Source organism: Delphinapterus leucas, chromosome 6 (genome assembly GCF_059928025.1).
Source record: "Delphinapterus leucas isolate spDelLeu-1000000601 "Yukka" chromosome 6, BTC_Dleu_Yukka2, whole genome shotgun sequence".
NCBI lineage: Eukaryota > Metazoa > Chordata > Mammalia > Artiodactyla > Monodontidae > Delphinapterus > Delphinapterus leucas.
In genome coordinates this window covers 22523897-22538156 of record NC_143134.1, presented here as the reverse complement: position 1 = coordinate 22538156, position 14260 = coordinate 22523897, and the positions used below count along the sequence as shown (strand labels likewise).

The 14260-nt window shown below is 50.6% G+C and overlaps 1 protein-coding gene across 1 annotated transcript in view; it reads right to left on the bottom strand.

Annotated features, from left to right (window-relative positions):
- The window catches only part of LOXL2 (lysyl oxidase like 2), a 102677-nt gene that overhangs the window by 32893 nt on the left and 55524 nt on the right, over positions 1 to 14260 (bottom strand). Inside the window, exons 5-7 of the mRNA XM_022595047.2 lie at positions 10436 to 10658; positions 6889 to 7072; positions 1221 to 1372 (exon numbers count right to left, since the gene is read on the bottom strand). Of these exons, the coding sequence (XP_022450755.1) occupies positions 1221 to 1372; positions 6889 to 7072; positions 10436 to 10658 (559 nt within the window). The remainder of the gene's footprint in view (positions 1 to 1220; positions 1373 to 6888; positions 7073 to 10435; positions 10659 to 14260) is intronic.

Here is a 14260-nt window from a genome sequence, read left to right as displayed (position 1 = left end):
GTGTGGTGCCCCCACTGGCATGACCGGCCACATGGGCAAGCTCAGCTCCACCCACCATAAAACCCTTCTAGAAAACTTCACTTTCTTTGGCCTAGGTCTTTCCTTTGCGTTGAAAACCCCATTCCACCCAAGTCCGATCTGTCTGAAGAGAATGGTGTCCCAGCATACGGGGACTCTTGGCACGTCAGCTTTTACAGCTCTGTTATGGCCTTCTTGGAACGCTGCTCAGCAATTACAGACGGCAAGCCCTCCCTGCAGCTGTGGGGCTGTGGCCCACGCTCCTGCTTACCCCCAAGCAAATGCCTGGCTTGGCTGAGGGCTGTTGGGTTCACATTTTTGGCCCCATTGGGCGGTGAACCGTTGTGGCTGACCAATCCAGTAGTGCCTTTGACATGCTGGTGCCAAGGTCAAGAATCACTGTCAGAGCAGGCACCTGGCTGGGGAGCCACTCTGTACCCTGATGTGTCTGCATCTGCTCATTTAAAAAATAAGCCTTCAAGAAGTTCTTCCAATGTGCCAGCCCTGTACCAAATTCGTGGTTTAGTGAAGAGCATTAAATAGGGTTTACCGGGCCTTTTTGTAGGATTGGATAGACGACCTCCTGGCAAAGAGGAGTTCATCCCGTTGGCTACCCCTGTGGGAAAGGTCACCCACACGAGGGGACACGATGCAGGTTTTTAGAGACCCCATCTCAGGAAGGGAGGGATGTGTCTCGGACATAACGCTGTAAAGGTTCCCTTTTCTTTCCCTCTGGAAGCCAACATACAGTCTTCGGTCCCCAGATACTATCTGTATTGTGCTTAGATCTGTGTGATTCGCAGACCTGCTGTAATGTGGTTCCTCTGGGTTCTTGGAAAGGGCTTTTGCCAAGGGCACCACAGGTGCTGTAGACCTTGAATCCCTCGCAGGAAGGATTGAGTTACAATCACCCTGTATGTCCAGCCCCAGTGCAGGGCGTGGCGCACAGTGGATCCCCAGCATCTGCCAGTAAGGCCAGTAGAGCTCATCCATGTGTCTCTGCATTTCGCTCCTCCGCCAAGGCCAGGTGACGGTCACCAACAGTGAGAGCCGCAGAGCCTGACAACTTTCTGACCTCATCATCAGAGCACCCTTCTACCACCTGTTGGAAAGCTTTAGCCTGAGGCCATCTGGTCTACATTTTCTGGGGCTTCAGTGACCAAAATATAACAGAGTTCCCTCTGGGAGTCCAGGCTCCTTACCCTTTTCTGGAAGCCCATGGCGGGGATGTTACATCTCACACCAGCATCTTCTTCATGGTTGCAGCCCTGAGACTCAGCATTGAACTTGCAGTCTATGATGGACTTCTCATTCCCGGTGCACTCGATTTCATTGAGGTGGATGGGTCCTATCCCTGGGGATGGAAAATGCACATAGGCTATGAAAGCTTCTAGGATGGGAAAGAAAGTTCCAGACAATAAGAACATGCCTCTCCCATCCTCAAAATCCTCCCAACCACCTCCTATAATCAGCTCGATGACCCAGGCCTCTTCTACCTGGAGAGAATTTTTTCTTGTCTTGGGAATCATTTCTTCCATGAGAAGAAACAAAAGTTGCTACTAACTTGTGTGACCTTGACCAACTCACTCAGCCTCTCTGAATATCGTTTTCTCACTGAAATAAAGGGGTTGGACTAGAGGACAACATTCCATGCACTGATGAATCCGAAAGGGGTGACTGTCACTGTGCAGTCAGGCTCCCCGCAGGAAAGAGATGGCATTCTCAAATTGGATGATCTGAGTTAGAGAAAGAGATTTTAAAAATAAAGGTATGGACAGAGCGTGGGGAAATCACAAAATCACAGTGGACAGTCCAGTACTTGTGGGCTAATAACCCTGGGGCACAGAGGCCACCCCCAGGGCTGCAGGAGTAAAAGGAGGGTGCCAGTATCTGGCCCAGGAGAGCAAAAAAGCCATGTGGGGAGGCCAACTTTGAAGAGCCGTTACCCTCCGTGGAGGGACACAGTGGCCCACAAGGAAAGTAAAGACCTGACCCCTCCACTCTCCCCACCTCCAGTCTCCCCCAGGGCTCTCAGCTGGCCACACCCAAGCCTGCCTCCCAGGACCCTGGACCATGTGGGCAAGGCGGAGAGTGGAGCTGTAAGGGCAGACGGAAGACATTCAGCAAGGACCTCTAGTGTGCATGCGGGAATCTTCTCTTACAGGCACCGTGGTGACAAAGGGGGAGCCTCCTACTGCTGGGGAGAGGGAATTCTGTCTGTCCGGCATTCAGCTCAGCTCAGCTCACAGACCCACCTCTCCTCTGTCTAGCCCATCAAGATGGATCCAAGTCCAGTTCTTTCCGGGAGCTCCTGACTGCCTGGAAGCCCACCTTGGACCCTGTCTTGCCCTGCGTTCTCCTCTCTCTCCTGGTCCTTGCCACCCTCCTCTGGTTCGGGTCGGTCCCTCAGCACCCAAACGTGCTAAAATCTCCCATCTTTACAACGACCCTCCGCTGATCCTACACCTCCCTCCGGCCTGTCACGTTCCTTCCCTTCAGGGAGAACTTCTTGGCTCATCTGCTTTCATCCTTTCTAATTCCAGCAGGAGGGCCTTCTCCAGTCTGTTTCTCCACCAGCACCTCCCCATCTCAGGAAGTGGCACCTCCACCTACCTGGCCGTTCTCAGCAGAACCCAGAGGCACCGTCTCCTTCTCCTTTATCACAGACAAGCAATCCTTCACCATGTTCTGTTCGCTCCCCCCAAATCTCAGTGCTTTTCATTTCTGCCACCACGACACTAGTCCAACCCTGTCATCTCCCAGTAGGATGAATGAAATAGCCTCTAGTCTCCCTCCGGCTTTCTTAGTCCAAAATATTTACCACGCACAGCCCAAGAGGTTTTTTTTATGCACATTGAATCACGTCACCCCCTGTCTTAAACCCCTGTGATGGCTTCTCACTGCACTTCAGGGTAAAATCCGCAGTCCCCAAATGGTCCAACCAGAGATAGGCCTCCACTTAGCTTTGCCTGCTCCTCCCTAGCTCGGCCACACCAGCCTCCCTTTGGCTGTTCCATTGGGCCAAGCATTTCCCTCCGCCTGGACCTTCTTCCTCCCCCTCCTCAGCAGCGAACTCCTGCTCATCCTTCAGGGCTCAGCTTTGATGCCACTTTGACGGCACAACCTTTCTGGGCCACATCTAAGCTGGGTCCCCTCGGGTAGCCTCCACTGAGCACTCTGCTTCACACTGCACTCAAGCGCCTCCCTGTTCAATGTCTGTCCGCTTCCCCACTGGGTTGGAGGCCCCACGAGGGCAGGCACTATGTCTGTGTGCCTTGTGAATTCCCAACAAGAGCCTGGCAAACAGGAAGTGTTGCAAGCAGCATCTGAATGGATGTCCTTGGCTTCACTAAGTCCCTTCTGACGTCAGCCTCTGTGCCAGGTGCTGGAGACTCACAGAGGAATTAAGGCAGGCCCTGCCGTCACAAGCTCACAGTTAGTGCCTGGGGGAGGCAGACACTTACACAAAGACTTGTAATATCATGTGGTAAATGATAAAGATGCAGGTGACTTCCTGTGCTTTGGAGTCCAAAGGAAGGACCCCTGGCTCTCGGTTTCTGGAGACACCTGGTATCTAGGCTCACTGAGCCCCAAAATTAAATTCCAGGAGCAACCCACTGTGACAGGTAAGAGCCAAGTTTCCATTTCCTTGGAAATTCATAAATGATGAAGCTTCCAATTCCTTGGAATTTTATAAAATTTATAAAAACACATCAGTCACTATGGCTGGAAATATCCAAGGAATCAGAGCGGAAAGGCTATGCAAAATACAGATCCCCAACAGAGACTCTGAAGCAAGCAGGGCCACAGCTCATGAATTAAGATGGGCTCAGAAACACAGAGCAACCTTGGATTTGAGTATCCAGTTAGAGCAGTGGCTTGTTCGATGACTGTGGAGGTAGTGATGATGGTACTGGCGGTAATGATGATGGTGTTGGTGATGGGATGAGGACTCCACGTCCAACCTGCTAGAACGATGTTATGGACCTGGGACCCACAACTCTGCAGGCTGCCATCAGATTTTGAAGATCACAGTAGAATAGACTAGGACAACGCGCAGCCTTTTGCATGTTATAAAGGTAAGCATTGTTTCCAGAGACTTATGTTTCCGCTTTACTTGCATGTGCTGTCAGTATTTCTGATGGACGGTTTCAAGCAAAAGGGTTTGAAAGGCACTGCTCTGGAGCTGCCCCGTCCAGCGCAGCAGCTGCCACCTCGCCGAGCCCCTGGAATGTGGTCAGTCCAGACCAAGATGGGCTGTAAGTGCAAAACGCATCCTGCATTTCAGGGAGTCAGTACCCTACCTGTGAACTATCTCATCAAGAGCATTTATATTGATTACATGTTGAAATCATAATATTTTGGAAATACTATATATAATACTAAGGAAAATAGATGATTAAAATGAATTTCATCTGTTTCTTTTTATTTGTTCTTTACATGGCTACTAGAAAATGTTAACATTACATATGTGGCGCACATTATATGTCTGTTGGACAGCGTGGGTCTGGAGTGTTGGAATTTCTTTACCAAGTGTTTGTTCAGCTCACCCTACTTATGCAACTGGAACTAATTCATTCATTCATTCCTTTTTTTTTTTTTTGGCCACACCGTGAGGCTTGTGGGATCCTTTAGTTCCCCAGCCAGGGATCCAACCCGTGCCCCCTGCAGTGGAGGCGTGGAGTCCTAACCACTGGACTGCTAGGGAATTCCCTCATTCATTCATTCCTGATAAAATGAATGTCTCCAGAAGACTATGAGCCAGGCATGGTGGGAGCCAGTTGTGTGAACAGACAGCTGGAGTTCAGATGTGTACAGGGGATCTCAGAACACAAAGCACAGTGCCTGACTCTGACCTAACGTCCATGCTGGTGATAAGAACAGGTCTCAGAATCCCAGGAGGCTGGACAGACAGAACCTCAGACACCGTGAATCCAGGCAAGGATCTGAGACCCAGAAGGTTGCTCAAGCTCACCGAGCGTGTAGGTGGCAGGGCCAGGGCCAGGACTCAGACTGCCCGCCCCTCAGCACTTGCCCTTGCACTACCCTCGCTGCGGGTGTGGTAACTTGGTCCACCAGCTAGAGGCAGGGCTGAGGATGGACCCTGACTGCTCTGTGGCTTGACATCAAATGTGGACTTTTCCCTTTCTGCCTACCAGAGTTGACCTGCCCAATGTGGCAGGAGATGATAAATCATCCAATGGCTCTTTCAAGGACAGCACTGAAAATGCCAAATGTCTCTTTCTCCCAGAGTCCCGTGGGCCCTGGGAAAATTTTGGCTGCTCTGGGCACTGAAATAATTAGGTCAAATAGCACACACCCATGATAAATGGAATGTTTATGTCATCTGGGGCTTGTTTCCTCCTCAGAATGAGTGGTCTTTGTCCTGTAGGCCTGGGGAGACCACAAACCAACACATTAGCCAATTAGGACAATGGACTGTGGGAATTTTCGAGATTCAAGGGAACCGCAAAGAGCTCACCACGACAGGGGAGGGGAAAGATTGTCACTGGGTCACTGACAGCTGGCACGAAGCAACGTTCTAGTCCACCCTAGACCCTCAAACTTCAGTAGACCCCAGGAAGCTTGCAGGGATTGGAGGTAGAGATGCTCTGAATGTGAGCAGGCTGAGACAGGTGGGTAGAAGGGAGAAGCCCACATCTGAGAGTTAGAAGACTCGAGTTTCAATCTTTCTCTGCCACTAACTATAGATGTGACCTCAGGCTCGCTCTCCAGAGCCTCAGATTCCTCAACTGTTGTACGAGATGACCTCTGAGTTCTTCTGTAGCAGCGCCATCTATGATGCCAAGACTGTCTCTAGGGTCCACTGGGCTGTTATTTCCTCCAGGTTGTGGCCAATGACCTCACCATACTCTTTTCTGTGGGGTGATGGTGTTATTTCTGACAGTGTGGAGACATCCTCTCCTCACGGGATAGGACAGCCCACCCTCGTCTGCAGCCCACTCTCCTCCCTCCCCACCCCCTCCCAACCACGGCAGCCCCCGGTCTACAGCAGCCTCCCTGGGGGTCAACACTGAAAAGATTCCTGCAGATGACTGGTTTCCTTTGCTCAACACACAAAGTCCCCCTGGGTGGGGTGGGGTGGGGCGCTGGACGCTCGCTGGGCTGCAGAGTCTGTTTGCGGCAAAGACTCCACCCTCTGCAGGACCAAGGCTGGCACAGGGCACTGGTCTTCATGGGGGTCGGGAGGGGAAGTTATCTGTTGTGTTGCCATGTCATGTTGACAACATTCCTCTCAACAGGGTGACCTGCTTGACCTGTTCTTTGCTCAAAGGAAAGATTTGTTTGAGACACTTAATAAAAACCAGGCCCCTTCTTTTGTTAGCATCTCATGACATTGGGAGCAGGGCATCCTGTTCCCAGTCTCTGGCAGCAGGGAGAGAATGTTTGTGGTGCTAACTCAGGGTGGAAAAGTAAGATGACATGCAGGATTCTTTTGTGCCCGGGGTGGTCCATAGCCTCACGAATCCTGAGGTCTTCTCCTGGGGGAAGGACCTGGAAATTCCAGCTTTTTCAGCGGGGCTGTGGGGAGCATTGGGTTAGGAGTTGGGTAGACCTCCATTAGAATATTCACTGGGTGCTAATATGCTGTCTCATCTTGGTCATTTACTTCCTTCTCTAGGTCTCAGCTTCCAAATCCATAAAATGGGCACTCAATATTCCCTAAGGCCCTTCCAGCTCCAACTGCCTGGGGAGAGGCCTGGGATTGTCTAACAGAGCAGCCGCTGCTGGAGGGAGGAGGCAAAGCAGGAAGAGCCTGGAAAGGATGAGGCCAGCCAGCCCCCACCGGGCTCCCCATGTGACACTTTCCGTGAAGAGAGCCCACAGAACGTCCTCCCCACGCCTTACCTTGCCCCAGCCGGGAGCCTGTGATGGCCTCTTTGGCGCTCCCGAAGCCCAGCTCTCTGCAGACCACGCTGGCGGACACCAGGTCCCACTTGTCGTCGCAGACGGTACCCCATTCTCCGTTCTTGAGCACCTCCACGCGGCCCTCCCCGACATTGGCACCTCCTCTCAAGCGCACCAGGGGTTGCTGAAGAGACACATGGTCCTGCTGAGTGCAGCTCACTCCCCTCCTTTCCCAACCCCTCCCCACTCCCGACCCGGGGCCCAGGCTAGGAGCTGACAGTGCTCGATCTGTGTGTGTGCCCGCGGAAGGGTGGAGGCGCGCATGCTCACTCTGCGCGGTCGGCTCGGCGGCGCGCTCCCTTTGCAGCCTTCTCGTGGACCTTTCGTCCTGGACCACTGGGGAGCCCATCAGGGGCCCTCATCAGCTGATCACCCCACCCCATACTTGCTCGACGACCTTAACACCAACACTTCCCTCCACCCCCTCACTCCAGAACCTCAAGCTTCAGAGCTACAGAAAGAACCTCCTACCCCCAAAGTCCGCAGACTCCAAATGGATCATAATTCTATCCTGCTTGTAACAGCGTGCTGTGGTCTAGCCCCGGGGGAGATTCTAGGGCGCTAAACGGACCAACCACAAGGATCCTGCTCTGCAGGCGGATGAGAGGCAGGAGAGAGAAGACGGAGAGTGAGCGGGCGGGGCCCCACTGAGGCGGCCAAGACTTGGGGATGGGCCGTGGCAAGGGGGTGGGGAGCCTCCCACTGGTGACGTCCCACATCGGTCCTGCAGCTGGTCTCATGACCAGTCACCACTCCAGCTGCGCCACTCCGATTCTACTCCACGTCTAGATCAGCCCAACTCTTCAGAAGATGCAGCCCCACCAGATATGCAGGGAGTAGGTGGTTATAGTTTAGTTATGCCTACTTGCTCACTGACAGCCTGGAAGCCTTAATCACCTTATGGGGCTTATTTAATTGCACAGGAGTAAGACCGACTCTCCAGCAGCATCTTAATCCCGTTGGATTACACCTTATAAGATGGGAGACGGGTCATTTGACTCCATCTGCCCACATACCCTGCTTTGCATCCGTTTCTGTGCATGCGTGTGTGTGTGTGTGTGTGTGTGTGTGTGTGCGCGCGCTGGGGTGGGGAACTCAGAAGGCTGTGAGGCTCTGAGTTATTGCCGATGCCATTTGATTCAATACAGAAGGAGTAAGGGGTGACTGTGCAGCCCTTCTATGTGTGTTGGATCAGACCAGAGTCATTGTTCTACTCTGGCCTGTGCAGTCCACAGCCCCGGACTCCCTTCATCGCACCCACTGATGGTCTGGACGAGGCAGGCCTGGCTGGAGGTGGTGTTTTTCAAGCATTAACATACAGCAGTCATCTCGAGGGCCAAGGCATCAAACAAGAGCCTGTGTCTCCATCCTCCAGCCAAGGTCCCCACCCAGATTTACAGACCTCAGGGACAGACCCTGGCACTAGAGGGGGAAGAAAAGAGGGACAGGGAGGGGTGCAAAACCCACACTGGCTTCGAGAAACTTTAGTCTAGCTTTAGAAAACAAGACAAATACAACTGCTGGCCCCAGCCCCTGACTGTTGCAGAACCGTGACCTCTCCCTTCCCCCATTTCCTTTCCTAAGCTCTCTAGCTGGATGTCAGGGTCCCCTTCCCATGGAGCGGACCATCCGTGACTCAGGCGTAAGGCAGAGTCCCAGATAACCTTACCCTATCTGGCAGAGGCCAGGATGAGTCAGCTGGCCCTGGAGGAAAGAAAGAAACCAAGGGAAAATGTGATGTAAGCCTTGCTTGCTCTTTTTTTTGGAATTGGTTTGGTATGAGCTTGATTCCTTTGCTTTCAACCACACAGTAAGAGGAATTCCAAAACAGTAGGACCTGGTATTCTGGATGACACATGAGGAAAGCTCAGAGGCTCAGGCTGAGGCTGTAGAAAGGATGTGGCTGTCAAATCACGTGGCAGTGGGGGGGGGGGGGAGTGAGGGGCTGCAGGCATGCCTGTGTGGCCTGGCTGCACACGTGTGATGTGTGGTCAGGTCTGTGCAGTTTGGAGGCCCTGGTGGGGACTGAGGGGGACAGGGCTGGCTTCCGGACGGAAGTGCCAGGAAGACACCCCAAAGAGTTCCCACACCCTCCGGTTGATGCCTGGGCTTGCTGTGTTCACTTCACTCCTTTTGTTTAAGGGTTCTTCTTTTGTCCAAATATGCCACCCCAGCCTGGGAGGGGGCACCCAGTGTGGCTTATTGGCTCCTGCCCGGGTTTCTCGATTCCACTGGATGAGTGTTATCAGCCCCTGTCCAAGAGCAGGTCATTAGATGTTGATGGACAGGAGAGATTGGAGAGGGCAGGGGGGTAGATAGGGGGAGAGACATGGAGAAGAGACAGTAGACACGGAATGAGGCTGCCTCGGCTTGGGGAGGGGTTGCTACTCCTGCCTTCCACTCCACCCCCCTACCTGGACCCGCCTGACACACCATCTGCCCCCATCAGAGTTTACTCTCTCGTCTTAACCCCTAATGCAATCGGAGCTGACTTGGAACCTGTCCTGGCCCAGGGGACCGATTGCCAAGTAATTAGATTTCATCTGATACAGGGAATCAATCTCTACTAAATGATTAGCTCTCTTTCCTACCCATCCCTCTGCTCTTTCCAGGTGCTCTTCCCACCCACCGGCCCGTAGTAGCAGTTTTCAGAGTATGCAAATCACAGAGACACTTTGCAGATATATGAAAAGAGGAGCGTAGGAAATAGAAAAGCTGCCTAATGATTTTCAAGGGAAGACAGAATAGTGCACTTTCTCGTCTTCAGAGGATGTGTCAAGCCTGCCAATGGTTGGGCTAGTTTGCTTGTCCTAAGGAATCAGTCAGTTGAAGTGGGGATGTAATTGATGTGAACAGACGTACACTGACATCTCTTGAATACACCCACATGCACACACACTGGCTGGTTCACAAACGTATAACGTGATAATGGGTACAGATAACACAGACGTGGTGATGGCACGTTTCCATTTACTATCACGGTGACAGCTTTTAAAAATTGTGACCCTTTCTGTTGCAGAATAAACCAAAACTCGTTGGAAAGTTGCTGATTTCACGTGCTTTTGACGGTTGGATCGTTTTTCCAAAGGCTCCAGGATGCTTGATTCCTCTGGGAATTGTGCAGGAGCCCCAGGTGGCCACTCCCACCCTTCATGCGGTCCACACGGAGCCTGTGAGGTCAGTAATGAGTCATGTTCCTCTCCAGTGTATCTGTCCCCCACAAAGGGGATGCTGGCCTCAGAATAGAGCAGCAGTGGAAGGACAGGTAGGGGTGCTAATGATTAGGGGCAGGGGCTCAGCTTCTTGTCACACCCTAGAGGTGGCGTCTATCGGAGAGGCTGGCCCTGACGGGTGTCCTCTGCCTTCCTGCCCTCTAGAAAAGTGGTCTTCATTTCCTTGCTCTCTCTTGGGGGTCCCTCTCTGCTCCCTTAACCACCAGACCTCCCCCTCAGGTGCCAAGTGGCCAAATCACCTGCCCCATCCTCACCTCTGGCTTGTAGGCTTTCCGGAATCTTGAGGGTCCATCAGGGCTGAAGACCTGGCCAGGCACACAACTCACCACAGCCGGCAGCCCATTCTCACAGGTGACATTCTTGACGGGGTCCAGCGACACCTGAGGACCCAGCCTGCAGCTGGAGATGTGGGCTTCCGTGCCTGTGCAGTCCATGGAGAATGGCCAATAGCGCTGCTTCTTGCGGGCGGCAAACATTCTGCAGAAGGTAAGACGGGGCAGGTGACCAAGGCATCATGGTGCCCACCCCTCCCTTCTTCCACAACTGGGCATTGGACCAGCCATTGTGCCAGCTGCTGGGGATCTGGTGGTGGGACCAGAGAGGCACGGTCCCTGCTCTTGGGATTCAGTCCTACTCCAGACAGAGCTCTGCAGGGTGCACCTGCCAGCACTCACTGAACCCTTGGTCATGCTGGCCCCGCGCTGGGCACTGCGGAGCAGGACCCGGAAGGGCAGTGGTGGCCTCCTGCCCACGGGAAGCTCACATTCTAGAAGACAAGGGACTAACCGAGTGTAGTGAGATAATACTGAAGTCTACAAATACAGAATGCAGAAAGGCATCTAAGAGAGACAAATACAACGGAATATTAGCCACAGAAAAAGAATGACATATTGCCATTTGCAGCGACATGGATGGACCTAGAGAGTATCACACCAAGTGAAGGAAGTCAGACAGGGAGAGACAAGATGTTATGGAAAAACCCAAACGAAATTTTTGGCCAACCCAATATTATATGGTATCACTTATATGTGGAATCTAAACAAATAATACAAATGAACTCATATACAAAACAGAAACAGACTCAACGGACATAGAAAACAAACTTATGGTTACCAAAGGGGAAAGGGGGGAGGGATAAATTACGATTTGGGATTAACAGATACACACGACTATATATAAAGTAGATAAAAAAACAAGGACCTACTGTACAGCACAGGGAACTATATTCAGTATGCTGTAATAACCTATAATGGAAAATAATCTTCAGTTTTATATGTATATATGAAGAAAAGTTATATATAAAAGAATATATATATAACCGAACCACTTCGTTGTACACCTGAAACTAACACAATATCGCAAATCAACTATACTTCAATAGATAGATAAATAAATAAATAAAAGAGATGGGACCCCTGGTCCCAGGAAACCCCTCAGTCCTGGGCAATCAGAAGGGTTGGTCACCCAAATTCTTCAGATATCTTCAGCATGCTGTCTTGTTGTCCCCTGCCTTTATTTCCCTTTGTCAATTAGCAGGACAAGTTGAGTGTGAAACTCTCTCCCATTGATAGACAAAATTAAAGATGTGAATCCAACGAGAAGCAATGAGAACAGACTTAAATTACCCCCTCTGCTGAATCAAAGTAGACTTGGTTTCGTCATGGAAATTATAATGGTGATGAAACGCAGCCACAGACCACATCAAATCTTCACCCAGTTTGATCTGCTCTTTTCTTTCTAGTTTCTTAGAGTGAAAGCTGATGTCATTGATTTGATACCTTTCTTCTTTTCCAGTATAGGAGTATACATTTCCCTCTAAGTACTACTTTAGCTATATTCCACATATTTTGAGATACTGTGTTTTCATTTTAATTCAGGCCAAAATACTTTTTAATTTACCTTTTGATTACTTTTATGACAGAAGGGTTATTTAGAACTGGGCATACAGTTTCCAGTACTTGGGAATTTTCTAGATATCTTTCTGTTATTGATTTCTAACATAATTCCATCATGTTCAAGAATACGTTTTGTATGACTTGAATCATTTTAAATTTACTGAGACATAATTTATGGTCCAGGCGTATTTTATGCTCTAGCTAGGCTATGTTTTGTTTGAATGTGTACTTGAAAAAAGTTTGCATAGTGCTGTTGTTGAGTGGAGTGTTCTCTAAAAGCCAAATAGGTCAAATTGGGTGATAGCGTTGTTTAGGTCTTCTATACCCTTACTTGTTCTATAAATTATTGAGAGAGTAGAACTGAAATCACCAGCTATAATTGTGGGTTTGTCTATTTCTCCTTGCAGTTCTGTCGGTTTTTACTTCATGTATTTTGAAGAGCTGTTAGTCGGTGCATAAACATTTCAGATTGTTATGTCCTCTTGATGAGTTAACCCCTTTATCATTATTAAATTACCATCTTTATCCTTTAAAAAAAAAATTCTTCACCCAGGAGTCAGTGAGGCTGAGGTTGTCTCCGTACCATATCCTAGGTAAGCTCTTAGCCTGCGTTGTGTGTTTTTACGGTTTTGTTTTTTGGAAGGCAGAATACGGATCAAGGTGAGTCAAAGTTTTTTCTAAAATGATAACCAACCAGTAGGTAATGAACTGGTTAACAGAAAGGTCACTGTGCCTCAGTTTCCCCATCTCCAGATCAGATGCAGCAGAGGGATCCACTTCATCAGATTTTTAGGGTAGTTAAATGAGTTAATTCTTATAAAGCACTTAACCACAGTGCCCAGCACTTGGAAGGGCTGCCTAAGTGTCTATCAAATAAATAAATAAAAACTGTACTGGTTAAAGGAAAAAAAGAAAGATGAGAGAAGAGAGATGGTGGACGACTTCAAGGAAGAGTAGGTTTGAACTGGGCCTTGAATGATGGCGGGATTCGAAAAGGAGGAGGGCGGGGAGGACACCCTGTCCTCTCATGCTGTCCCAGGTCTTTGGGGTCTCTGTGCTCATCCCGGATTGGCAGAATCCAGTGAGATGCCAGGGAGAACTGGACAGCATCACTGCTGGACTGCTCAGAGGAGGGGCTGCCCAGGGCAAGTTGGCCCCAGAAGGGCAGAAGCAGGGTCCTGTCCCTGCTGGTCCAGCAGCCCTGGAAGTTTCTGCTTTGTCTCAGAGTGAATGGGATATGAACAAAGAGGAAGGAAAAACCCTACAGATGCTGCTGATATCTTTCCTTAATCAAAAATTGCTACTGGTAGTAATTCTACTGTACCTGTGGGTGCAATGACACAGAATCTTTGAAGAAAAAAAAAGGACTATCTTGGGAGTTCCTTGGCGGTCCAGTAGTTAGGACTCGGTGCTTTCACTGCCGTGGCCCAGGTTCAATCCCTGGTTAGGGAACTAAGATCCCACAAGCCACGCGGAGAGGCCCCCGTCACCCAATTTTATTTTTTTGAAAAAAGGACTGTCTTGGAAAATTCAGGATGTGTGCTCAACATAGCTACAGACAGAGCACAGGACTACATAGGAGGACTGTTAATAATTCCAAGAGCCATTGCCCCTCCCCACTCCCTGGAAGGGCCCTGCACTTAAGGACACAGCCTCCAGCTTCTTTCCCATGACACTCCCACGTCAGACTGGAGAACGCACTCGGTCGCAGGGGTGGGGGGCGGTTACAGCTTGCTATGACACCCCTACCATCGGGTGAGCAAATACACCCAGGGGATGTCAGCTGCACAAGGAGTGGTCAGATCCCACTGGACTGGAACATCTTCTAGCTCCCAGATTTCCATGACCACAAGCTTCTCCCAGGAACAGATGTACTGAGCTCTTAATATAGAGCGAAGCACCCTCGGCAGACACAGAGGTGCTCCTTCCTCCCCAGACAGCCCCACTGCCCTCTTACATCAGCTCACAGGAACTTGCCCGTGATCCTCCACAGGCTTCCACCACCAGAGCCCACCCCGCCCCCATGATTCACTCCCACAGGCCCCCCGGGATGCAGAGATACGGAGATGCAGATATGAGGCGCTGGGGAGGATGCGTGGACAGCCCGCTCCAGGCCTGCTGATTGGTGGGCGACTGGAGTTACAGGACAGCCATCGGACAAGCGGGAAGCCTACTTAAGAAAGA